Source organism: Balaenoptera borealis (genome assembly GCF_965194805.1).
Source record: "Balaenoptera borealis genome assembly, chromosome: 1".
NCBI lineage: Eukaryota > Metazoa > Chordata > Mammalia > Artiodactyla > Balaenopteridae > Balaenoptera > Balaenoptera borealis.
In genome coordinates this window covers 129,100,052-129,127,642 of record NC_138860.1, presented here as the reverse complement: position 1 = coordinate 129,127,642, position 27,591 = coordinate 129,100,052, and the positions used below count along the sequence as shown (strand labels likewise).

At 42.2% G+C, this 27,591-nt stretch overlaps 1 protein-coding gene across 1 annotated transcript in view; it reads left to right on the top strand.

Moving 5' to 3' along the window:
• Positions 1-8,783: 8,783 nt before the first annotated feature.
• Positions 8,784-27,591, top strand: part of LHX8 (LIM homeobox 8) — a 38,687-nt gene continuing 19,879 nt past the window's right edge. Inside the window, exons 1-7 of the mRNA XM_082356066.1 lie at positions 8,784-8,873; positions 10,870-10,956; positions 11,355-11,516; positions 15,343-15,464; positions 17,554-17,774; positions 18,293-18,396; positions 23,024-23,119. Coding sequence (XP_082212192.1) covers positions 8,793-8,873; positions 10,870-10,956; positions 11,355-11,516; positions 15,343-15,464; positions 17,554-17,774; positions 18,293-18,396; positions 23,024-23,119 — 873 coding nt within the window. The 5' untranslated portion in view covers positions 8,784-8,792. The remainder of the gene's footprint in view (positions 8,874-10,869; positions 10,957-11,354; positions 11,517-15,342; positions 15,465-17,553; positions 17,775-18,292; positions 18,397-23,023; positions 23,120-27,591) is intronic.

Genomic DNA, 27,591 nt, shown 5'->3' with positions numbered 1-27,591 from the left:
TCAAGCCTTGCCGTCCCCCTCTCGCCCCGCCAGCTCCTAAGAGAATTCAGGCTTCTGGGACTCCAGAAGCAAGGGAGGAGCCACACTTCCAATCAGCCAGAAGGGGGCACTTGGCTTCATACTCTGCCAGGCTCACCAAATATCCTTTATATATAGTACAATGGTTAAGACCTTGGAATCGGTTTGCATCCCGACTCTTGCTAATTTGCCTTGAGAACCTGAGTCTCCTCTCTGAGCTTTAGGCTCGCCGCCTGTGAACTGGGCATAATAATATCTACCTCCTTGATGATTGTGAGGAATATACGTGACAACATATGTGAAATCTAGGTGAAGCTAAACAGTAAATGGTATTTCTTATTATAGAAGAGTATCTACATACATGCACATATTCGTCTCTAAAAATACAAAGCCTTTTTAGGAAAAAAGATATCTCGGCCTGGCTGGGGATGGGGGACCGTGTAAAGAAACAGGAATTGTGGCTTAGTTTATTAACTGCCTAATTTTTTTGCACCCTGACCTTTAAAAGACAGACTTCCAGATCAGTCCATGTATGTTTTATAATGCGAGAGGTTTCTTCCATAATATCCCTAAAATTAATTATTAGGGCACAAGTATTTTGAAAGGAGGAGGAGGAAGAAACCTTGAAAAGGCATTGTATTTATTTAAACCTTCACCAGAAACAGCTGCTTATTGTTTTGGGTGACTTTGAAACTCAAAAGCAATAATAAAGGTAAACTAAGTGCTGAGCAGGTCAAGGCGTTATTCCTGAAAGGTAGTGCAACATGTAGGTGCCCTTTTAAAAAACGCTGCTCTGAGTCCCTCCAGAGGAAGGGGCGGCTATTTGAAGGAAATGAGAAGGGATTACACTCTTTTAAAGGGATTTTTTTCCCCCCATGTTTCTTTGCCTGCAGCGGCTGTGGCTGAGTTTGCAAACCTTCTTGGTGCGTCTACCAAGAGACCCCAGTCTTCAAGATAAAGCCCTAGTGCCTTCCTCTTGGTGTCGCAGTAAATTCAACACCACGGGGCTGGTGCAGTCATCCCAGGCCAAGAGAACTCTTCCAGCCCTTTTCCAGGACTTCGGGACCCTAGTTGCAGAGTCCCATGGCTACTGTTCGTGCTCTGGAGCGGTCCTTGCTTGAGACGGGTTGGGTGACGCAGAGAGGGGGATCTACCTAGCTTAAGACTATCCATTGCCTGCACCTCTCCTCCACCTTCTTCTGTAATTTTGCAAACTGTAAACAGGGGTGCATCTCCTTTCCAAGCCAGGGAAGCCTGACAGCATCAGCATCTGGCTCTCAGTGACCTCAGCTCCCATCCTGACTGTCCACCACAGGCTCCCTTTTTGCCCTGGAGCAAGCCAAAACTTATGTCAACTTATGTCAGGCCAACACACACAGCATTTCCATGTGTGCAGTCAGAGTGAGTCCATGGAGGCTTACCCGGGCTTCTGGGGTCCAATATGTTCCAACTCCTAATCCCGTTAGCATCCTCCTCTATAACTGAGGCTCAGACCTGGATGGTCTCTGAGGCACCCAGAGTAGGCTTCCAATTGCAAACACTGAGGTCTGAAGGACAGTTAAGGTGCAAAATGAACCATTATAAGACGCTCTCCCTAGAAGAAAAGTGGAGCCCGGCAAATCCCTCAATTTAAATTTTCAGAATATCTGTGCCCTTCCTCGCTTCGATTTAAGGGATTAAAAGATTTTGGGTCCTGGGCAAGAAGGTGCCAATGTAAAGAAATAGGAAGCTAGAACTACCAATACAGAGAAAGGCGTGAGACCCTCTGTACTACCAGCACATAGTTTTTCCTCATTCAAAAAGCCATCCTTTATTGCCTGGTGCCAGACACTGAACTAGGTTCCAGAGAGTCAGAACAGCACACTGCCTCTGGAGTGCCTGAAGCCTGGAGCTGCGTAAGATCTGTTGGGGTCGACTTTATTCACCTGTTTGTTTCGGGGAAATCTATTTCTAAGGACTTCTCCGGAGTAGTGATAGAGGGTGCGGCGAGATGACCTTTGCAGAGCCGGAGCTGGGCACCGAGGCTTCTGCAGACTCCACTTTAGTGGAAGTCCAAAGGAAAGTTCCGGAAGTGGGCGCTGGCCTTTGCACCGCAGGAGGTACGGAGAGCTGTGGTCACTTGTTCAATCCGGGTTTTGATCCACTGGCTGATGATTAGTCATCGGATTCTGTAATTTGCAAAGAAAAGGAGAAAGATTTTACCACCGATTTAAAAGCTCGACTCCTTTTTCCCCTTTGCGGTTGGCTTATTAGACACTCCAAACCATTCTGTGCTTTTAAACCTCGGCACCGCAGAGTAAAGGTGGGGGCTAGGGAGCTCTTTCCCGCCGGATGCCCGCTAACTGCAACTCAGCCGGAAGCGGGCAGGGGCAAGCGGCTGGCAGGTGGACCACCTGCACTGGAGCCGCAACCCAGGTCAACTGGACTACGTAAAAAACCATCTGCAGTTGGGGTGGATGAATCCATTGAATGAAATTGTCCTTTTCCGAACTCATCCCAAAGAGGACAACATAGCGGAATGGTTAAGACGCGGGCTTTCAAAAAAGAAGGAAAGTCGGGCCTTAGCATACGGCGTCTGGGTTCGAATTCCGACTCAGCCTGGTATAATGGCCTTAGGCAAGTTACTGAAGTACAGATTATGCTCCTCGGCGCCAGTGGGGCGTTTGACAAAGAGCAACAGCTATGAGTACTGCCACTTTCACAATATTCAGAAGTTTGCACAAACTGACAGAAGGCAGGGTGCCAAGCATTTAAATGCGCCAGATTAACCCCCAAATAAAGCAGGGGAGGAAAAGTTGTTCGGGTGCGTCCTCGGGCCGAGATGCCACGGTTAGAGGTGGCTCGCAGCTGTGCGTTCTTCTCCAGAGGCCCTGCAGCACTGAGAGGCTCCTCCGGCACTGGCGACCAGATCAGGTGAACTACTCGAAATGGTCAGCTGGAATCAAGGTCGGTGCTGAGGAGCATGGCCTGTCCGCTTCACCTGGGGAATGAAGCCTTTGGTGACGCCTCTGCTTCTGGACATCTGTAGGGTGGCGAAGGAAGACGCGGAGGAGAGGAAGAAGATTGCATTCATTGAGAATCTACTGTGTCTGTCGGTGTACACATTCAACATCATTAGTGCTGTCATCCCCATTTTACTGATGAGAAAACCAAGTTGTTAAGTTGTTAAATAAATTACTCGAAAATCCAGTACAGGTTTGACTAACTTCAAAAACCGTGCTCTTAGTATAACACATTGCCTAGCTCTTTTTATTTTTATTTTTATTTTTTTAACATCTTTATTGGAGTATAATTGCTTTACAATGGTGTTTTATTTTTTTATTTTTATTTGTTTTTTATTTTTTATTATTTTTTTAAACCCTGATCTCCCATGAAGGCAGGCAGGCAGGCAGGGAAGGAGGAAGGGAGAAGGGGAGGAGAGGAAGAAAACACTGCCACAATTGCAAGAACCAATCTCCCGTGGCAGAAATCCATATAAAAAGTTATTTAAGTTGAAAAATTATGGCTCAAGATTATTCCTCAGGCTTTTAAAAAATTATCATTTTACAAGATACATCTGATAAGCAACAATGGGACATGGAAGTGTTGCCGGGGGAGACACTGAGGTTGCGGGTAGAACTGCGTGGGCTTGTATGGGTGCACTCACACTGGCTAACCACCGGAGCTGCAAGTTCTCTTATCAAAACCGGATCGACGCCTGCGAATGGTAGGCTCACACAGCTCCCTGCCACCACTACCCCTCCCCACTCCACCCAAAAAACACCGTCAGGCGCCCACGTTTTTGCACTCGGATCAAGTTTGGCTCTCCTGCCTCCCTTGCTGGGTTTTAGTTAACTCTCAGGGATCCCTGGGAAACGAGGCGGGGGCGGGGAGAGGAGGACGGGAAGCCTGCGGGGATTGGTTTCCGTCCTCTTTCTAGATTAGTGAGCTCCAAGCTAGATCAGCTTGGTGGCCTAGGATGTGTAGGAAAACGCCGGGGAGAAGGGAGTTAGTGAGTTGTTGTTGTTGTTTCTCTCCAACTCGTAGTTTGGCACTTACGGAGTTGCGTGGGCAGAGGTCTGTAGAAATAGGTTAGAATCGGGTTTCCGCTGGTCCTGCCCTGTTGCTCATTCTGAACGATAAAATGCATATAAAATCAGCAGCTCCAAACCACAAGCGTGCTTAAGGCGAGATTGTCGGCTTGGAAATGTCATAACGAGTAAAGAGTGTAGTGGACTTCTGCGCTTTGCGCAGTAGCATTTAGCGCGGGAGCGTCCCAGACTGCGCCCTGCCTAATTTCGGGCTGTATATGGCTTCTAATTCCCTCTCTCTTACCATCCGTCCTATCAGGCGAGAAACACTTCCGCTCTCTCCTGCCGCTGCGGACCTGGCGAGTTTACTTGAGCTCAGGAGGGAAAGGGGGAGGAGGGGGTCGAGCGCACCCCCTGAAAAGGAACACCGAATCTACACGTACAACCCTCTTGGAAGCAGGACTCGGTTTTTGGTTGTTGGGTTTCTAGAACTGCTGGTGACAACCGGCCCCAGCGGGCGCATCCGACAGCATACAGCGGAACAGATTCCCGGCGGGGCCGGAGAGCGGAGGCTGGGTCTGAGCACCGTGCACTCCAGCTGTCCCGCGCCGAGCACGCTAGCCTCGCCGGGAAGCCCCTCCAGCCTCGGCCCGCAGTGGGGGAGAGACTGGTGGGTCCCAGACGGAGGCCCTCGCCACCCTTGGGCGACCTCCGCTGGCATGAATAAACGTGCCCTTCCCTTTTCCTCGGAAACTGGGTGACGAGGTCTGAAAAAGGAGCCTGGGACCGGTAAGTCCCAAGGTGAGCGTATTTCCCACTCCGCGATCTCTAAGGGGGCTTCTGAGCTGGGCAAATTTGTGTGTGTGTGGGGGGGGGGAAACAAACCTCTGGAAACTATTTCTTTCCGCCCCTTTCCAGATCAATATTAATAATGGTTAGACGAGGTGGGCAAAAATCAAAGGATACCCTGAACCAAGTGTGACCTCCGCAGTTTCAGAGCGCTCTTGGCTGAGAGCTTTCCCGCTTACGGGTAAAGAGGTCACTAAAAGAATCACCCACAAGCTGTGTCTTCTTACCGGCGCAGAGGTCTTCCCCACCTCCACGCTCCGACAGTCCTCTGGCCGACCCCCGGCGCGGGTACCTGAGGGTAGGGGTGCGGTCAGCGAGAGCCGCCGGCTCGGGAAAGTGCAGGGCCCCAAGCGCTGGCGCTGCTTTTGCGCCTGCAGGCCCAGGAGTCCTGGACACGTCTCGTTTGACAGCGTTTTCGTCCGGGCCCCAGTAGCGTCTCTCCCAAGTCTACACAGGTCTGACTCGAGCGCGTCCTCAAAGGCTGGTGGGAGGGCTGGGAGCCGGGGCGGGCGCGGATTCAGGAAGCGAGATCCCGAAGATTGCTTGAGTACCGCGGAAACTCCAGGTTAAGTTCCGTCAAACGTGGTTACTCACCGCGAGGAGCTCAAAGGCAATGGGTTCAATAGTCAAGTTTGTGGGGACTTTCCCTACTTAAAGTAATAATTTGCTAATTCGGATCTATTGCTTTTAAATATCGAGTTCCAGAGACCTCTTGTCAATGCAGGCTTAATTTCATCCCACTGATGAAGGATGTTTATAAACGGCTCCTGTGGTGCAAGCCGAGTGTGAAAATATCAGTTTTACGCCTTTGGATAAGAATTACCGAGGTGGAAGGCTTATTAGGCGATTACAAATTTCGCAGCTGCTCGTAGCCCAATTAGGCAGCTCTTCGCCGTGAGTGGAAGCTGCGGGGGTCAGAGCGGGTTGGTGTTCCAGCTCTCCAGCCCTGGACCTCCAGTCAAGGCCTGACTCTACCCAGACCCCTTCCCTGACCCCCTCGGGCTTTAGGGAGACACCCTGCGCCTCCCAGCTAGCTGGGCACCGCAAAGCCCGGGACAGGATGCACTCCCAAGTCTCTCTGGCTTTCTTTCTCCCACCCTTGCAAACAGCCCTGCCCTCCAGGGGTGTTGGTTGCCCCCTGGGTGGGCTTGAGGTCTCAGATTTTCATTTAAGGAGAGGTGGCATTCCAGAAATTTCAGGTTAGTAGGTAGGAACCGCCCCAACGCGGCGAATCCTCACCCACCTGCAGACACACATGATGATGTTTTTTTGGTCTGTCCTTGTTCGACCAAAATTGGTCTCAGTTGGAGTTCGAGCTAAAAACCCTCATTACGAAGACAAAAAGCGTCCTGACTTGTAGCACAAGCACCTAACGTAGGAAGAGGTACTCTGCAAAGCATCAGGCGAACGCTTCCTTTTCCGGAGCCGAGGAGGAGCCTGGGTAAGAGGTGTGACGCGAGCTCCGAGGAGTTGGGGCCACTGTGCAGGAATGACCTCTCGGTATGCTTGCCCTTGGCAAGGGGTCATAGGGTGGTTGGGTCGAGGACGAGAGGGAAGCGCAGCCCTGACATTCATAGCAAACACCTGCGCGTCCTCCTCCTCCTCCCGCCTCCACACACGACCTCCAGCCAAAGGCCTACACCGCCTGGGACTCAGAAACTCACCACCCGCAGGCCTACTGAGCAAGGCTGGGTGCGCGCAATTACCCCGCGGGAAAAGTCCGCGTCGTGCCGGGCGCCAGGAGTAAAACGGCCGTCAGACCAGTCTTTTAGGTCTTCTTATGTCTGACTACCATTCTTCTTCCCCAAGCCCAGAAGCCTCTAAAAATGAATCATTTCCTCCACTTATGCAGCGATAGGAGCTCTTAGATCAAGATTAGTATTTTGAAAACCTGATTGAGAGCCGCCTGATTAGGCGGGGGGGTGGGGGGGTGTGTATGTGGAAAGACCGCATAAACGCCCGCGCCCCCGCCCTACTTCCAAAAACAACTCCAGCTCTCCCCGGATCTCCAAATGACCCGCGCGACTTTTTCTCCCGGATAGCAGCCAAACAGTACCCCAGATTCATTTTGCAGACCCTCACGAATAGAAACTGTAACTAAATCTCCGAATTGGGTCTTTATTTTTAATTCCACTTTCATTCCTGCTCTATACACGGCCTGGTAGTCAACATTCTACACGACTCTCTTTCCATTCAGAAGAGCCATCTCGAGACCGATGCTATTTCATGGAAAATGCATTATGTGGATTTTTCCAAAAATACTAATATTTGCACTTGATGAGAAACACAAGTCTTTCTGTTCTCCAAGCACAGGTTAGCATTTCGAGAAGTCGGTCCACCCCAAGCCTTCAATTCTGTGAGAGGTCACAGATTAATCATAGCGTCCCCCTCCCCCCACTGCGTAAATTTAAGCGAGAGCTCCCAGAGAGGACCTGCAGGGGGATAGCTAATATTAACGTGGGCGCAGCTGTGCGTAAAGAAAACAATGGCGTTAGGAAAATGCTCTAGAGACCCTCGTGCTTATGGGAGAAAAATGTAATGGAGGAAAAACTAAATTTGCAGTCGTTGCTTGGTCCCAGGCTGTTACATGGGCTCACTTCATCACAGGAAAGTCTACCTGTCTTTGCCCACTGCCCTTCCTCTAGCCTGCTGCTGACGGGTCTGGGCGGGAGCACTTCGATCTTCCTCTTCTAGACAATAAGGCAAGGAGATAATATTATAAACATATATATCTTATCGAAGCAATATCATATGATTTTGTTAAAGGCCATTAAGAAACAGAGACTCCTATTCTTATATTACTGTTTCAGAAGCTTGCTTTGTTTTCTTAAAAAGGGAAAATTGGAAATAAAAATTGTTAGCCTTACCAAATTCCTCTTTGTACACTACATAATGAAGTAAAATTTGTACCATAAATAAGTTATTTAAACAAACACACCCTCCAATCCTAATCAAAATTACGGTATTCTGAGACCCCCCTCTCACCCCCCTTCCCCCCCCAACAAACCCGCCGCCAAAATTTGAGGCAGGAGCTGGCCGCTTCTATGGCTTAAATTTTGCGTAGCATGAGATGAAAGAGCAATACTATTAGCAACATACTTTTTGTCTTTCTTGTAGCCTTGATTTCAAATCTAGTCGCAAATCATAAGCTTTTGTGCTGCTCAGATGTTCCTTCTTTATCTTAATGAGAAAACTTTTCGCAAAGGGAGTGCGAACCTCTAGATAAGTCAGCCCCCAGGTTTCCAGGGAGCCGTCGCTGTCCTCAGCTAGACAGGGGAGCTGCTCGTTTCAGGAGAATGACTGAAACATTCAAGTCACCCAGACCTCCGCTTCCCCTTCAGCCTGCTGCAGAAAGAGATGTAACCTGAATCTTTGTTTAGGTTTTGGTTGGGGAGTGAGAATCAAAAAGCCACGGCAAATGCGGAGAGGAGATTTTTTTTTTTTTTTTAAGTCAAAAGTTAACAGGCCATTCCCAATGTTTTGTTTTGTTTTTTTCTTCTTCTTCTTTAATACTAAATCTGGAGTAAGTTGGCTTGTCCTGATAAAGATCTTGACTTGTAGAGAAGGCGGGTTTTTCTTAATGAGGTGAGGCTATTCCTCCAGGAAAAGACTTTTCCCCCCACACCCTCTTCCCTCCCTTCATGTAAGGTTCCACCCTCTGGAAAAACAAAACTCTTTTTTTTCCTTTTCCTAGAGGGACAGACCTCAATGAAGTTGGGAAACAATCTTAAGAGCAGTCCATCAGAGCGGTTACGGTCACAGCGGCCTCTTTGGACGAAGACTTGTAGCATTCTTTCTCTTCTCGGTGTCAGCTTTTATTAGTGCGCTGGGGCTGGGGAGGCGGGCCAGATCGGCAGACACGGACAGCCTCTGACCCTCTGGAGTTGGTATGTGATAAGCAGCCCTAGCAGTGCCATGTATTGGAAAAGCGAGCAGATGTTTGTGTGTAAACTAGAAGAAAAGGACGTGCCGGAGCTGGCAGTTCCTCCCGAGAAGGTGAGCGACCCGACGCCTGGCCAGACCAGCTGAATCGCAGTTTCCTTGAAACGCGAGCTGTTTGCGCTCCTAAATGAGGTTCAGAAATTACCTGTAACGGCCTCATCTTCAAACCTGGCAGTTTTTTTTTTTTTTTCTTACGTAGTAGCGTTAGTCAGTAATCATTGCCTCCCCTCCCCACAAGCTCACTTAACCTGAGGCCATGGAGACCGTAATTTGGGAGACGAAACCTCAAGCCTAAGGCGCTCTCGGGTACATGTGAGTCGTGCTTTTGTTGTGTTTGCAGTGGTGAAAGGGCGGTCGGGAGAGTGAGTCTGGAGGTCCAGGCGGCTGTGGGGTGGGAAGGAACAGGCGCGGCTTCCCGCTCCCAGCCGCCGGCGGACGCTTGCCGGCCCTAAGGAGCTCCTCCGGCCGTAGGGCGGTCCGCGCTGCCGCGGCCCCACAGCGAAATAGAAGCAGACGTGGCTCCAGGAAGGCCTCTGGGATCCTAGGGCGGGCTAGGAAGGCCATTTTACTTTAAAAAACCGAAAGAAGCAAACCCCAGGGCTCTCGAGTCACATGATTCTTCGAGTAGATGGGGGGAAACTGACAAACTCTCACCTCACTTTGGAGGCAGGAGCCGCGGGGTATCTCGCGTTTTAGGTTTGAAAATCATCTGCAGCCTGTTTGAGCGCCTCCGCCGGACCCGCACTGGGCACCGCTGACTTTGTCTTCGCGCCGACGCTGGCGGGGAACACTCGGCGAACTCGGGGCTCTTCTGCCTAAACTCTTTGTGTCTGCGGCGCTGGGTCCCGAGTAGGGAGCGCACCCGAGGGTCCTGGCGGAGAGCCCGAGGGACTGGGGGGCCCGGACAGTATCTCTTCTGGTGCTACCAGAGTGACGGAAAGAGGGAAGCGAAGAGACAGAAATGCAGAACTGTGGGCCGTTCGAGTTCCGGGACCCCCCCTCGTCCCCCAAGCTAGAGTTTCCGTAAACGAAGGCAGAAAAAGCCCAGAGCGGCTGCGTTTTCGTTTAAGAACAAAACTCCTACAAAGGCTTGGAAACACTTGAGTAATGCGCGTTGTTGCTTTAAAACATTTTGACCGAGGTTGGGTGAGTTTTTTTTTTTTTAATGACACAAATTAAATTCAGCTGGATATTTTCCATTATTCGACCCGCTTTTTTGCGCTAGCTAAAAATAATCCTTTAGTAGCTCAAATGTTGACTTACCGAGCAATAAGTGGCAATTTACACCTTAAAGAAACGAGTATAAATCACTCGCAGCTCTAATTGCTGTTAAGTTTACGAAAGAGCTGCTGGCTCGGTTTAATCTGAAGCATTTTCATTCAAATTGTCATCGGAACAAACACCAGGCTTCTTAAATCCAGCTGTAATTAGCTTTCAAGTATCCTATTAAACCTCTTCACCTTTTGGGCTATCCAATTCAAAAAGCCCCCTTTTAAAAATATATATGTGTCTTGCTCTTTTAATTGAGGCTATTAAAGAAATCAAGTTTCTACCCCCACCCCCTCCTCAAATCCTCTTTTCTTCTTTCCCACTTCACTCCACCCCCATGCACCCCCTTTAGCCGGGTGATCCCCGCTCCGCTGTGATTGACGTCTAGAAAGAAACTGCTTTGTGCCGGGATGACTGTTATTAACTTGTTACCCCCGGCAGGGGGGCGGGGAACCGACGTGCTACGGTAAGCGCGGGGACCCGGAGCCCCGAGAGCGCGGCAGCGCGCCGGGCGAGCCGTTGGTGCTCCGGTGGCCGCCTAGTCGCGCGCTGAGGCTGCGCCGCCGCCGCCGCCCGCTGTCTGCAAACGAGGCTGCGTCGGCGTCGGCTTGCCAGGCGCGCGCGGGCCCAGGCGCCCAGACGGCTGCACGTGCGGCCCGGAGCGCCGTGGGCCTTCATTAGCCCGCCCCGCGTGCGGAGAAGCTGAAGCTCTGGGCCGCACGTGCCGGCTCTGAACTTCTCGTCTCTGTTCCTCCCCACTTCCCCGCCCTCACCTCCTCAGTGCCAGGGGCTCATGTCGGAGGAGTGCGGGCGGACTGCAGCCCTGGCGGCCGGGAGGACTCGGAAAGGCGCCGGGGAAGAGGGACTGGTGAGTGGGTAGGGACCCGGATGGTGGCGAGCCGGGCCGTGGGGAGGCAGCCCAAAGACGAAGGGCTGCTGTCCCCGCACTCCTCCCCGGGCCCAGTTGGCCCCTCGGGGAGCCGGTGGAGAGGGGTGCTGGGGCGGGGGGAGAAGCTGAGCCGGTGTGGCGGGCTGCGCAGGGCCGCCAGGCGCCCCAGGTCATTGAGGTCAGTGGCCTGCAGCCCCGGCGGGGGCGTGGTGGGAGCATGGACCCGGGGGGAGAGGGCGAGAAGCGGGACCTCAGGAACTGGGGGTGGTTTGGGGTAAGGGAGGGGAGGCTGTGAGGGAGCCCCCGTGGGTCTGTGGGACGGGGAGAGAAGGAGGGGTCTAGAACCGCCTGAGACCGCGCCTCGTGGCTTCCTGCAGGTGAGCCCCGAGGGAGTGGGGGACGAGGACTCGTGCTCCTCCTCGGCCCCACTGTCCCCGTCGTCCTCGCCCCGGTCCATGGCCTCAGGCTCCGTCTGCCCCCCTGGCAAGTGTGTGTGCAACAGCTGCGGCCTGGAGATCGTGGACAAGTACCTTCTCAAGGTAGGGCGCAGCCGCGAGGCCCAGGGGCAGCGGGGTTCCCCGGGAGCTCTGGGAGAAGAGAAAAGTTTATTTTCCCTCTCTTTTCCACTCAAGTTCTCGCTGGAGAATATAGACTTTCTCAGCACTACGGCCCAGTCAGGGGCAACTCATGGGGTGGGAGAGTGGGAGAAGAAATCTTAGAATACCCGCTGTTGCAAAACTGCTTGCGTGTGACCCATCCTGGTCTAGACGTGCCGATACCCTGGGTGGATGTGCTGGAGTTAGCCACCTACTTGTAGCGGAACAGAACTGGGGAAACGCTTACCCATTCTGGAAACAGGGTCCTGCCCGATTATTTTTACTGAGCCTCGGGTTATGGTCCCTCCACCCCCAATAACACCCACACGTCTGCCTGCTTATGAGGACTCCAGGTCTGTATATGTTGATCGATTTCCCCTTTTCAGTGTCTCCTTTGGTGAGAACCACTGTCAAGTGCCTTAAAGGGTCTTTTCTGGATAGATATTTTACAATCTTATGTTTGTTTACACTAACCTGAGGCTTTTCCAGAGTAAAAGTTCATAGTAGCATTTAAATGAAAACCATTTTCAATATCTTCCTCCTCTTATTAAGGTTTAATACTTCAGGGCCACCCAATGATTTTTTTTTTAATGTCATCTCCAGTGCTTAGTGGAAAAAAAATGGAAATTGATGTAAATTTATACAAAACAGAAAGAAAGAAAAATGCTTGGGATGAAGTGCTTCAAGTGGTGGTTTGAGAGTTGACTGTCTGTCTTGATTTGTTTTACTTCTCTCAAGATATTGTGGGGGAGTTTTGGAGTACAAATTCTGGCAGGCTAGTTACCCATGTCATTGCATGAAGGATCATAGTCCCTTGTGTCTTAATTCTAATACCATGGAATTTCAACTTCAATAGCTTTTTTAAACCACTATTTAAAATAATGATCTCTCCTACACTGACTTAGTAGCAAACCAGTTCACTTTCTATTCTCCTCACCTCCTCCTCCCCACCCCAGTTTTTCAAAAGAATTCATTATGGAGAATATGAATTCAAAAAACAAATTAGTGAGTTTCTTTAAATTTCTCCCTCAACATACAAAGCTGCTTCATCTGGGGAGTTGGAATGATACCCTGTAGATACAACCCAGATAAAGCACCAAAAGGAGTTTTGGTGAAAACGTTTAAAAAGTGACTAATTTACTTAATTGGTGGTTGATTCTTAAAGCTGGCTTTCTCTTTAAGTCTGTATTCTTAAGATTCCCATTTCAGTGTTTCCACACCTGAGCCTTTTTGGATATTTAAAAACCATCTTTTGGATCAAAACTAGTTTCTTATTTTCAATGAGCCCTCTCAATAATTAGCTTAATCTTTAAGAATGTTTCTGATGGATCTATAATGGATCCACTACACAGCAGAGAGGGTAAAGAAAAAAGTTATTATAAGGTGACTCTTAACATATCCTCTGAAATAGATAAAATCATTTCTAGTGTTCATCTTTTATATGTTAACATATGTTTATATGTTTTATATTTGTATTGTATAAAATGATCTATCTGAAGAGTCTTTTAAAGCTTTCCTTTGTAGTAGGACCAGAGTCCTCTCAATGAAGTCTTCTACATACAGTCTTAGACCACCCCTTTTTGTACATATTAGTGTATGTACAAGAAAACTAGCTGCTGCTTATTACATAGGAAACTAGTTCTAACAAAAGTTTGACACTTTATGTTTAAAAACTGAGTTCTTAACTCCCCCCCCCCCCATTTTGTGCGCTTATTCTTCCAGATAAGTTTGAATTCAATTTGAGTCACTGGTGAAAAAATAATTGTTAGACCTAATAGAATATTTGAGGGTATAACTGTTTAATATAGAAAAACACCATATTGTGAGGCAAGTTAAATGGAGTTAGAACAAAAAAAAATGAGAGGAGTTAGGTGCATCTGTTGCCCCATCTGATACTTCAGTGCCCTGTCGTTTGAGGGATTTTTTTTTCTGGCTTGGTCCTATATATGTATACATACAGAGATTGGATCAATGCTAGCCATCAGGAAAGGTTTATAGTCGCCAGAATTTTCTCTGTTCACCTTACTTTCATCTCTGGAAAAGAAATGGAAGATGAAGGAGATTTTTTTTTAAGTAAACTTTGAGGAAAGGTGGCAAACCAGGCGTTACATCTGGCTTTAGGGAACTAGAGAATGGCCATGACTCTGCCCTGAAGCCTGCATCTAGCCTTGCTTTAAAAAAAAAAAAAAAAAAGAGCCTGGATAACATCAAGATGCAGAAGGCCTTAAACAGTGGAATACTAAAGGAAACCTGTATTTCTACACTTTAACTTAATTGGGCCCGTTTGAGGAAAAAAATAGAAAGAAAATGCATCTCTAATTAATAGGACAGCATTCACCATTGTTAATTTTTTTTATTTCGATTTCCTCAGATTTTTTTCCTATTGTTTCCTATTGCTATTTTCCCTGTTTTCTTGTATGGTGAGGATGTAGTTCTTTTATAGCAAGACCAAAACTTAAAATTTCACTAAAATGATACTCTCATTAGTGCTTTGGAAAGAGACACATAACTGTAATTAGAAGCCAGTGAAACTTTCTTCCGCTTCGAAGGACCTTTTATATTTCATATCACAGAAAAATATGTTGAACAGTAGCGCTAATATGATAGAATCATTGGACAAGATAGTCTGTATTATGAAATAGTGTAGCAAAAGCTGTATTTCACAATTTCCCATTTTTCCAATTTCCTAATTCTTATATTAGGCATTAGATCCATTTGTAGAGTATAAGTGGTGTTTTTGCATCATTGCCGTTCTCTTAAATGAAATTTAATTAAGCATAAGCCTAGTTCCTGTGTCCATTTAACAAGAGCAAAATTTAGGAGCCTGCATTACAGGCAAATTCAATTCAATACACATCTTCGTTTTTGAAGGCTAAAGATGTGCCGCTTATACAATGATAGCAACAGTTTAAGGTAAGGCTATTTATGATTTGTCCCCTGATTTGACAATGTTTCATGCTCCTATATAGTATATAAAGTGCTGTGATTTATTAAATTAAATTAAAGCGTTTAATGTCTCACTTCCTGAAGTATAAATGGCAAATAGTTGGGTGCCTTTTTAGAACCGTTTATAATAGATTTATTTTTTTCCTCTAGTAACCATATCATTAAAGTAGGGTTACCAATGCTTTATGTTTTGATTATTTAATGTTAGACAGGAGCCAGGGCTTTGGCCATATCAACATTTAAATCTACCTTAGGAATTTCTGTTTTGTAAGTAAAATGGTTGCCTGGCTTCTTTACACGGGTAAGTATTTCTTACAAAGCTTCTTTTCCATTTTCTTTCTCACTTTAACTAAAAAGTAGATTGAGAAGGGATGTGGCTTGAATTCTTTAGCTACCATGTTTCATGGTGGGAAGAATTTGGTCAAGGAAAAAAATATAAAACCAGTATGTAGGATTTTAAAGTGGCTAAAATTTTCCCTGTGTTCATGGACATTCGATAACAAAACAAAACAAAAAACAAACAAAAAAAAACCTGAATAGACGTTCAATTAAAAAAAAAAACCTGAATTTTTCAGAAGTGTATTTAAAAAATTAAACACAAAGTGTATAATATGCTACTGTGATTTTCTGTTTGAGGTCTAAAAGAGAATATATCTAGATGCGTATTTGTGTAAATGACACCTCTTAGATAGAAACATTCAGAGTATGTGTTAAAATATTAAGGGGCCAGCTTTTAAAATTGCCTGATACAGAAAACCAATGAAGGATACTCTTAAGTGTGGTTTTAGAATGGCTTCTCATCCTAACCCCTTCTTCTTCACAGGTGAATGACCTGTGCTGGCATGTTCGGTGTCTCTCCTGCAGTGTCTGCAGGACCTCCTTAGGAAGGCATACCAGCTGTTATATTAAAGACAAAGACATTTTCTGCAAACTTGATTATTTCAGGTACACCGAAACTTTTTTTTTTAGTAAGTAGATACTCCAAGAAGGTATTACACAAAGAGAATTTTGTAAATAGCCTTTCTTGTCCAGTTTTATTTACTGAAGCCCACTTTTTCTTATACAAATTTCAAAATGAGAATGCTTCATATTTTTGAGGTATAATTTGTATTAAAACAAAATTAGCATGCTTATGTGTTTTAGGAACTCAGTATACAAAAATAAATTTTAAATAATTATTTCCACTTTGGCGAATGAAAGTTTTTGGTATTAAAAACAGGGAACTTTCTTTGCTGTGCAGAGATATAAAGTATGAAATATAAGATGACTTATTATAGCAAAGCCCTTTGTTCAGGAGGAGTAGCAAGACAAAAATGAAGTAATTATGGGGGAAAAAAAATCAAGGTTTTGTTGTGCTTTCTCCAGTTTACTATAGAATGACCCCTAGTAATATACCTATAAAATGCCAGCAGTTTGGAAACTGTGATTAAACCATATTATTCAGAAGAATTGACCATTCCAGTGTTGGAAATACACCAAGTCTAATTACGTATTCTGCCTAAAAATCCTATTTCTTTTGTCCGTTCTTTGATCTTTGTTTTGTGAGATTGTATTTGCCTAGGATATTAAATGTAACATTTTCTCCACATGGTCTCTTTATAATAGTTTAAATGTAAAGTTTCTTCTAAGATAGAATTTAATTCTTAATGGATAGCTATCTCAAAATTGAAATCATCCTTAAGCATGACTTTTTAAAATTATCACATTTTTTTCCCTATTTGCATTTCCAAACGAAGAAGAATGTTCATTGTGAAATTGGGAAGTTAATACTACATAGTGAAGTTTGTAATACTAATTATGTTATTTATACTCCATTTCAAAAACTGATTTAAGAGAATTTAGTGATTGATTTGAATAAAATTGCTAGGTAATTTAAAGCACTTCATGAAATCCAGAGTCCTTTATTTTATAAAGTCATAGAATTTTATAATTACCCAAAACATATATTTCTCAGCAGGTTTACTCTCTGTTTCCTCAAAAATAGTAGCAGTTTGCCTCCTCTTTCACTTAGGATATGCTAATCTTAATTTTTTTTTTTTTTTTTGGGTAATATAAAGCCCCTTGAAATGTTTGGTTTCAGAGACTTATTGAAAGTCTAGTTCTTCAGGATTTTTTTTATACTTCATATTTTATTATATTCTGAAATTTATTCTTATGATTCAGTTTTTCAGATTAACTTAAAAACTGGCAATACCTCTAAAGATATGTTAAGGAATAGACACAGACACATATACTTATCTAGTTTAATGTGGATATGCCAGGTTATGACTGCAGTTGTGGTAGGAGATATGACAGAGAGTGTCTGGTCACTAGGACTGAGAGAAAAAAGAAATCTTTACATCTGGCATTTTGTTAAGATTAACTTGCATTTAATGTCCAGATATGTGTCTAAAAGTTTTAGGTAATATTTCCCCTCCTCTTGTGGATGGTATTGCAACAGCTTGTTCACCAAAGGAAACATTTCTGAGTTTTCCTTCACTGAGGTTTCTGAGGTTTCTTCACACCAGAGTGAACAATTTCTGTTCTATTCATTCTTTGATAATATCAATTGAAAATGTTTTAACTTTAAAAAAAAGTTTAGAGCATTTTCTAATTATCTCAACTTGGTTTTAAGACGTCATTATTTATATCTTCAATGGTATGCTTTTGTATTTTTAGGTTTCAGTCTCGAGTGTGTGTGTGTGTGTGTGAGTTATGTTGAGTCTCTAGGTAATTTATAAATGTACTGATATTTGTTACAAGAAGGATACTGAAACTCCTATGTCATTTATTTTAAAAGAAAAAAAATCCTTTTCTCCTTTAGAGTAACAATGAGAAGTTTTTGTTTTATAAACAGGTTTGAATTATGATCCCATCTCAAGTCTCGATTGTGTACCATATGACTTTTAAAAAATAATTGATTCCTGTTTCCTTTTCAAAAGATTTAAATACTTGGGTTAATCCAATGAGTAAATAATGTGTTAGTTTAATCTTAGACTGATGAATATCTCACCAAGCATTAAAATCTTCACCTCCCACCCTTCTATTTATGTAGAAGGTATGGAACTCGCTGCTCTCGCTGTGGGAGGCACATCCATTCTACTGACTGGGTCCGGAGGGCCAAGGGGAATGTCTATCACTTGGCGTGCTTTGCCTGCTTTTCTTGCAAAAGGCAACTTTCCACAGGAGAGGAGTTTGCTTTGGTGGAAGAGAAAGTCCTCTGCAGAGTGCATTATGACTGCATGCTGGATAATTTAAAAAGAGAAGTGGAAAATGGTAAATATATACTTAAAATACTTTTGAATCTTTTGGGACAGTGAACACAGGGACAATAACGATTTTTCCTAAGGTCGTCTTAAAGCATTACTTTGTGCAGTGTAATTGTGGTGAAACTCATTAAGCCCTCCGCTGTTAGTGATGGTCTCCATCTGTTTATTTACAAGAAAAGCCATGGCATATGTATTCGCCTTGTGCCATATTCTCAGGAAGCAGCCTTGAGTTTAGGGTTGTGTTTTGCTTTTTGTAACCATTTGTTTCCTTGTATTTGCCTTTGTAAGGATGAGCCTTAGAATGTGCACTTCCAACTTGGTGCACTTTTGACTAAATATACAAGCCTACAAATGGAATATTGTTTCCACAGTATGTTTCTAGTATGTTCTAAAACTTAAGGGATTTGGCAAACTAGAAGACGTATACGGTTTCATACCAAGCCAAGAGATGCAAGAAACCTATTATTGTATGATTGTTCATACAACAACCTATTATTGTATGAATGGTGTGTTTTTTAAATGCAGGTAATGGGATTAGTGTCGAAGGCGCCCTCCTCACAGAGCAAGATGTCAATCATCCAAAACCAGCAAAAAGAGCTCGAACAAGCTTTACAGCAGATCAGCTCCAGGTAGACATGACAATGAATTTATGAGTTTTTGAAGCCCTTCCCCACCTAAAAAAAAAAAAAAAAAAAACCACCAACCCCAAACTAACAAAGCCAAACAAAAAACAATCTCTATGCTGTCTTAAAACATTTTTGTTTACAAAAAGGTTAGCCTGTGCTTTTTGTGAAAACTAACTTGTTAGATGTATGAAAACATTGCCCTAAATATTGTTTATCAATATTTCGAGAGTCATGATGTGATATGAACTCATCATTCAAGTTCGTCTCCCTGGGGTCTGTTAGCATTAACATCAAAGTGGAAACAAAATGTTGATCTGTTCCGACTTCCTGATAAAAATTACTTTAACCCAGGCATTTACATTACTACATGTAATTGCGCTAGAAGATAAAATATTTGGGGACTCTTAACAGAAAGAGACACTCAGTATGTGGGTCGGTGGGACACTAACGTGTTCATCTTTTTAACAAACCACATTGAGTGTTTTAATGGACAAGAGTGTACATTTTCTGAGTAGGAAAGAATTGTAAACGCTTTACCATAAATAGGAGTCTACCGATTGACTCCAATCAAGTAGACCCTTCTTGTTTTTAAAGAGGGTAGAGGGAGTAATTCTATAATTTGATGCTAAAGGTTCATTATGTTCCCTGAAAAGGGAGGGATTATTTTCAACTTAGTTGCCCTAAGTATAATTGTTGTAAGTTCTATTTATGCAAATTGTCATGAAAGTAATGAAATAATTACTCCTTGCTTTATATTTAAGTCTACGCATACAGTGATTCTTTCTGGCATTTTTTTTCAGATAAAGAAATCACATTTTCTAAAAGATTAATGTGACTGAAGTATTTGTTTTATGTTAAGGTGAGGTAACATCTGTAAAGCGCCTACCATGTATGGCTGGGTGCTTTACACATAGTATCCATCTTAGCTCAGACTTGAAAGGATATTTATACAATGTTAAGAAATGAGTGAAGGTAATATTTTGAAAAATCACTTATAGTATTCTAATACTTGGCAGTATTTAAGATGAATGCAGTAAAAGAGAATTTTTATTTTGAGAATGATTAAGAGAGAAGCCTTGATATGACACAAATATTCCAAGGGAACTTAATGGCATTGGAAGCAATCTAGCATTAAAATCTAGATCTATTCTAAAAAATTTCCAAAAGTGTTTTTGATTTCTTAATTTAGGCATAGACTGCATGGTCAGTAGGTAGGAAATGAAAGATAAGGCAGTTGAAAGAGATATCTGTTTGAACCTTGCTTTTCTGGGTGCCTCATTTGGTTGTAATGAAGATCACGTAAAGCCCCAGGTTAGGAGATATGAATAACTGTGGGAGACCTGGCAGCAGAATACCCAGTAGTTAAAAGGTGTCTGAGTTAAAATATAATCTCTAATGTAAATATGTTCTGTTTATAAAGTGGGCTGTTTCCATGAAAGCCTGGCTATAACTTTAATAATCATAAGGCTGATAGCTTTAGTTCGATATAAAAATTTATTAGTAAAAGGATAACTGTGAAAATTTGAAACTGCTTTAGGTAGATATACAATCTCATATAGGAAGATAGAGGCACTAATTAAATAGAAAGGGAATAATATTTGTGGAGGTCTTTGTATACCAAGTCTTATGCCAGACATTTTCTCTACATTATCTTCTTTTATCTCTTACAATTCCTTGATATAGGTAGCCTCATCCAAGAAGTGTAGGTACTCCCCCAAGGCAGACCACCAAGGGAATGGCAGAGAAGACATTTGGACCCTGCTCCCCAAACCTCTGGTCTTTTCATTTTGCTTGGCCTCCCAGGAGACCATGAGTAGAACTGTGCCTTAACAAAACTCCACTTAACGACAGTGGCAGCTAAAACAAGAGTGAGATTCTGAATCTTGTAGATAGCCTTATAGTTTTAAATTGCAAATGTGCATAAACTATTTAAGCCATGCATTATTATACGAAAATATGATCTGAATCATGTTTTAAAAATTTATATCAGAATCATAGGTTTTTTTAAATGAAAGCAGAAATTATATACTTTCAAAGCATGTTCTCATTTATTCAGTATTTATTAGCATCTATCTGTGCCAGGAATGGCTGAAACAAATGAGACACAATCCTTGTCCTCAAGTGTTCTTTGTAGCTTAGGAATCTAGGATAAGTTGAATCATTATACTTTGCCAGAACCTCTAATAAATCAGGCAGTGTACCTCATTGTCAAATTGTCCTACTTTTCAGAAAGCTGAATATAGTTAAGTAGTGCTTGAATTTAGCAAAACAATAAAATATAGGTGATCAATAAGTCAAGACTATTCATAGAGTACTGGTTTGGACTTATAAGACTTAAAATGGGAGGAACAAACAAATTTCCCAAATTCTTCTTTAGAAGCTTATGGGAAGAAAAAATAGTTTGACTTTCAGAATAGAGTACTATTTTGTGGTAGCAAAAATATTTCAAATATTGTCTCATTTGTATAAATTGTATTTTAAAAGTTCCGGCAGTACTATGGTTTGCTTATTGTAATTGGAAGTATTTGCTCAATGATTATTAATGTTAAACATGCCAGGGTTAGTACCTACTTTAATCTACTTTCAGATCAAGTTGGTCAGCTGCTACTATGCAGACTCCTCACATTTCTGGTAGACCTTCTGGCCTTAAAATGATGTGTCTACAGAGGCTTGCTCCTTGACCATGTTAAAAGAGCTCAGAAAAGGAGTAGGGTGGGTTTTGGCATCATTAGTGACCAGAGAGTAATGAAACCAAGTTAAAATTAAAAGGGTTCTTTTGTGAGACTAAACACTGATGAACACATCTTACTTTTCCTTTAGCATATTCCAGCTTCAAACCATCAGTGTTGATTTAAGTTTTCCTTTATTCCTTAATGAGAAATTGCTTTAGTAAATGTAATTTACTTCCATTATTAAACTTGTGAATTTGAAATGCATTTGTGAAAAGCATGCTGTTTTTGTTTTATAAATTATCAATAATGGCCTTACAAACAAATCTTCAAATATCTGTTCAGCTTTTCTCCTTGAAAAATTAAAAAACAAAGACATAATTAATTTGTTCATTCTTTTTTCTCTTTGGGATGTTACATGCTCAACTACATATAAACACAACTCTATTTGCACATGAAGATATTAAAGTTAACACATTTGGAGTAGGAGAGGAAGAAGGAAGTGAGCTGGGCGAGATCATACACTTTTAGGCTGATTCTGCCCATTTTTTAAAGCAAAAATACATGTGCTGTTTACAGTGAGTGTGTGGACAAGTGTAGTTGGATAGGAAGACAGGAATACCTTATTCTGGAAGAGTCACTATCAGCGAGAACGTAACTGAAAAAAATTATATAATTTGTAAACTTTATAAGGTTTCCTGGAACAACATCGGTCTTTTTCTCCACACTATCTTCAGATTTTCCTCACATTGCCGAGGTTCATTCCGTCACACACAAAGTCTTCAGCGCATACTGTGTGACAGGAAGGGGGATTAACTCCTGCGGATATGAAGAATAAGACAGTCCCTTTGCCCTCAAGAAACTCACTATCTGCTATGGAGAGCTCGACTTACTAACACATTAGTTAGCTACGCAGTGACAAGTGCAGTGGCAAAAGATAGTATTAGATGAGGAGCATAGTGGAGAATGCAGTTAATCTTGCCTCCTGGAAATGGTGTCTAGGTCAGCAGGACTTAAGGTCTTTAGGTAGATTATCCCCATCACATGCCCACAGACATGCACAATCATGTTGGATGCCAGACTCCCCTTTCTCATTCTTATAATACTTTCTTTATATTTTATAATACTTCCCTCTATTGACTTTTAAGTAATAAAATTCAAATATCCCACTTGATTTCCGTGATTTCCTTTTCTGAAAGAATCCAAAGCCCTTGGAGTGTGCTTTTATTCTGGTACTCCTCCTCCCTCCCCCCCCCACCCCACTCCTCACCTCTCACTTTAGCTTGTATTGTTGCTAATTATTGGCATGCGTATATCTTCTCCTAGGAAGTTGAGACCAGAATCACTTGGGAGCTTTTCCATCTATAAATGTTTAGATCTCAGGAAATTCTTATTCAGTGGGCTGATGGGTGTCTCTTTTTAAGATCCCAGATGTTCCTTTGCGTAGAGCAAGTGCTCAAAACAATTAATGATGGAGTCATTACAATTAAGTGGAATCCCTCTGTTGCACTGTCTACTTTTGCAGACTGATAAAAATTGCGGTAGGGGCCTTGAACCTGTTTTGCTCAGTAGAGGCTGAAGATAAAAAAAATATTTTTTTAATTTTTTTAATGCTAGCAATTTTTAACAAAACGGAAAAAATAGTAAAGAGACTTATACTATTAGGCATTTTATTTGTGGATTGTCAGAATGGAAAAAAAGATGAGCTTATTTTTAACAGCATAGTTGAGAGACAAGTTTTTATGTTGAAATAGATTTTTTTTAAGATTTCAACATAGCAACTTGTGCATAAATGTACACAATATGCATTCTTTTTTTATACATCCCCATATTGATTTTCAAGTAATAAAGTGCAAGTATCCCATTTTCTTGTGCATGTCTTATCTCTCCTGTCATCAAAATGCATAAGATTGAGCTTCTTATTTTTAGCTATTTACTACCTACACTTTTTTAAAAAACAGGTTATGCAAGCACAATTTGCTCAGGACAACAACCCAGATGCACAGACCCTCCAGAAACTGGCAGAAAGGACAGGCTTGAGCAGACGTGTGATACAGGTGATTATTTTAAAGGTTAATCAAGAGATGTTAAAAGTTCTAGGTCATTTTTCTTTTCCCCCTTTTGGTATCTGGTTTATTTCACTTAGCATAATGTTCATCCAGGTTGTAACATGTATCAGTACTTCATTCCTTTTTATGGTTGGATAATATTCCAATGTATGTACCACATTTTATTTGTCCATGGATGAATATTTGGGTCATTTCCACTTTTTGGCTATTATGAATAATGCTGCTATACACATCAGCACACAATTATCTGAACGCTTGCTTTCAATTCCTTCAGATATATGCCTAGGAATGGAATTGCTGGATCATATGGTAATTCTGTGTTTAGCTTTTTTTTTTTTTTAAATAGATCTTTATTGGAGTATAATTACTTCACAATACTGTGTTAGTTTCTGTTGCACAACAAAGGGAATCAGCCATATGCATACACATGTCCCCATATCCCCTCCCTCTTGAGCCTCCCTCCCACCCTCCCTATCCCACCCCTCTAGGTCATCGCAAAGCACCAAGCTGATCTCCCTGTGCTATGCTGCTGCTTCCCACCAGCCAACTATTTTACATTCGGTAGTGTATGTATGTCGATGCTACTCTCACTTCACCCCAGCTTCGCCCTGCCACCCCATGTCCTCAAGTCCATTCTCTATGTCTACATCTTTATTCCTGCCCTGCAACTAGGTTTATCAGTACCATTTTTTTTTTTAAGATTCCATATATACATGTTAGCATAATGAAACAACAGACAAAGGATTAATCTCCAAAATATACAAACAGCTCATGGAGCTCAATATCAAACAAACAAACAATCCAGGTATTCTAGGTCTTTAAATGTGTAAATTGTTGGCGGGGGGTTTTTGTTTTGTTTTTTTGTTGTTGTCATTGTTTGTTTTGCTTTGTGAAGAAACGTCAGAGCCTTAGCTTCCCATTTTAGGTCTCTTCACACTCTAATCAATTTTTTTAAACCTGATAATTAGCCTGCTTGGTCTAGGCTACCATTTGTTGACCATTCATTCATTGCTCAGAGCAACCCTAAGGATCCTCAGGCTACAAAGACAACTGTGGTTCCAAGCTAGATCTGGTTCTGAGGCCAGAATTTTTTTCTACTTTTCTATTATTGTGAATGTGAGTGAGTGGGGGAGGGGTGGGCAAGAGGGGGGATATCTATGGCCTTTGTTAATGATCCTGGTAGAGGGAGTGATGTAAACAAAACTAGGGAAGGATGAGTCAGAGCAAATCTGTTGACAGATAAGATTTATGTTTGCAAATTGTGGGGGATGGAATTCTTGGAGCTGAACTTGGAGAGGCTGTGCATGTAGAGTTATCTTCTGAGCAGGAAGAGATTTTAGGAAGAGATTTTACGTGATTTTACATAATTTTAGGAAGAAAGGTCTGGTGACAGTACGTGGGAAGAATTAGAGTTGGGAGAGGCTGCATAGAGATTGACAGATTAGGTGTGATGCCCAGCAAAATAGTGATTTTTTGAAAAGAGAATTAACTGAGGTAGTGGCCTAGAATTCATCCGAAAACATTTTATTGACTGAACACTGATGGCAGGTACTGGATGCTAGAGAGACAAGAAAAGGACCTGGATACTGTAATGGGGAAGCAGAGAGACATCAAAGATGACTCTTAAATTTGAAGTCAACGTATCCATGGGAATGGTGCTATTGACAGAAATATTAAAGGTTTTTTTAAAAAACGGGTTTGGTAGTTGGGAGGGAGATGAATTCCCTTCTAGCTGTGATAATCAGACAATGATGGTAGCAGTTGAGCACATAAACAGGTATTTTAAAGGATGAACAGGACTCAAACAGAGAGATCCAATCCCATGAAATTGGGTAAGATCCTTTAGAAAGAGATCACGGACAGTAAAAAGGGAAGCACGGACTTTATGGAAAGAGCTGTTTGAATTGGACCATTACAGTCAGAAACAAGGAATGAATCTGGTATAGAAGCATCATGGAGGGCCAAGGAGTTAGGTGGGTTCAAGATGGAAGTGGTCAATTGTGTCAAGATTTTCTGTTTCCCTCAGATCAAGGAAGTGGAAAATAATTTTAAATAATATTTAAGGTTAAAAATGGTGTAAAGAATTAATAATGCTAGTGACCATAACTATCGAGATAAAGTTCAGTGGGGAGAAAAAAGGTTAAGTCCAAAACTGCACATATAATGTTTTACTTCTTAAATTGGGTGATTGGTAAACAGGTATTTATTCTTCAGTTTATTAAGCCTGAAGTATTTCATAATTAAAAAATCATTTATACCAAGAAGTCAGTGGGAAAGACCTGATGATATTGTATCTTCTCCAAAGACCTAGATTCCCAGTGGATTTGGTTGAGTGCAGTGTAATGAGGCTCTCTGAAGAGGCAAGTCCCATGACCTCAGTATTTTTCTAAATGTCCAGGGTATTGTGTTTGTTTCAGAGTACCAAATTTTAGAAAGGGACTAACAGGGAACCAATGTGAAAAGAGTGCTCCCTTTACAGGAAGGTTAAGGTCATGAAAGTCTAGAAATTATGTGCTGGTATTAACAGCAACAGGGATATTTATCTGGAAAAAAGATCCAGAGATGGTAAGGGAAGGAATAGTATAAACAGAATAGATGTCTTCAAACGTATGTGAAAGGCTGTCCTACAGGCAGCGGGATTGAGTGTCTGCAAGGGAATGTAGGAAAGAAACAGATTTCACTCACTATGAAGAATTTTCTCAGTATGTAAGGCTACAAAAATGGCATAGGCTACCATCGAGGTAGTGAGTCCCTGTACCTGGGAGTGAAGCTTCCTTTGTTGAGGTAGTTCAAACTTAATGGTCTGAGGGGTCCTTGTAATCTAAGACTCTATACATTCAATGACAGTGACTGCTGTAGCTAAGTCAGATTCATGATTATTATGTTTTAGATTATTTTGAAGTTGGAAGGAAAGGAAAATGGAGGGTTTTCTGAGAGCTTTTCTTATTATTTGAAGAAATAAGGACCGCAGACAGACATCTGTCATGTAATTTCCAGATACTTAGGTCACCAGTATTATGAGCAAGTCATCTTCATTTCAAGCACTAGAACTTGGAGAATATGCTGTTGGATGGTGGCTTTTAATATGTGAGGATTGAATTTAAATATTTTTGGTAAGATGGCAAAGGAAGGAGTACTAGCAATCCAAATATATAGTCTGTCACAGTATTTTTGAAGGATTAATTACAGTTATCTCAAATAGTAGTCATAACCTCTTTGCCCAGCCTACTTCCTAGCATTGGACACACTTTAGAAAAGTTAAAGAAAAGAGATTTGATTACTAGGCCTTGATTCTAATATGCAAACTAGGCTACCCAAAGATTAGGTGGAAGTAATGTTCTTATACAGGGTGTAAGTACAAGTCTCACCTTTACTAGCTAAAGTCTGCATAGTGAGACATTATAACAGAGCAGATCATCATTGAGCTGAAATCACAGAATAAAGATGGATGATTTTACTTTTCACACTCTGCATCCAGATACAACCACTGTTCACATACCCTTTCAGAGGTGAATTACGAATTGTGTATCTTACAGAAACATGATAAAACATTGCTATTTCTTCCAGTCAGTGTGCTTGAAGTTCTCTTTCCATATTAAGATTTACATCATTTTTATTGCTACACATACTGAGCATAGCACAATTTATTTAGTTTATTTCCAATTTTTTGGTATCATAAAAATGCTATAGTGAACAACATTGTGTGTATACCTTGCACGTTTGTTCGGTAGTGTCCATAGGATAAATTTCTAAAAGTGGGATTGTTGAGTCAAAAGATAAAACATTTTTGGGCCTTTGACTGATAGTACAAAAATCGCCTTGCAGAAAGTTCATAACCAATTTATTCTACCAGGACCTACGTGTGAAATTTCCCTTTCCCCAACGCACGTAAATCCTAAAAACTGTCATTCTGTTACATCCTTTCCAATTTGGCAGTCAGAAAATGTCATTGTTTTCATGTATATTTCTTTTATTGTCAGTAAACCTTAACATGTTTGCTTATTTTGAAAATAAAATTTGTATTTTTTAGCGCTCTTTTCTATTAGGTTATTTCTTTTCTCTTTATTGTACTGATTTTTATTGTTTATCATAGTTAAACTTTCATAGTTCATCAGTTTCCCTTTCACTTATTTTTTCCACATAGAAATTTTACATTGTTTTGTATTCAAATCTCTTAATATTTTTTTCTCATAGCTTTGGTTCCACCTAGAGAGTATATCAACATTGGCTTTTGTTTCCTTAAACATTTATGGTCCCAATTATTTACACCTAAACCCTAATTTATCTGGAATTGACTTTTGGTTACATGTTGTAAAGTAGGGATTTTTCTATTTCTTTTCTCCCAAACGATTAGCCAGCTTCCTCTAAATCAATATTACGCCAATACTGATTTCCCAATAATTTAAAATTCCATCTTTTTCATACATTAAATTCTCGTATTTGACTCTTCGGGTTTTCTA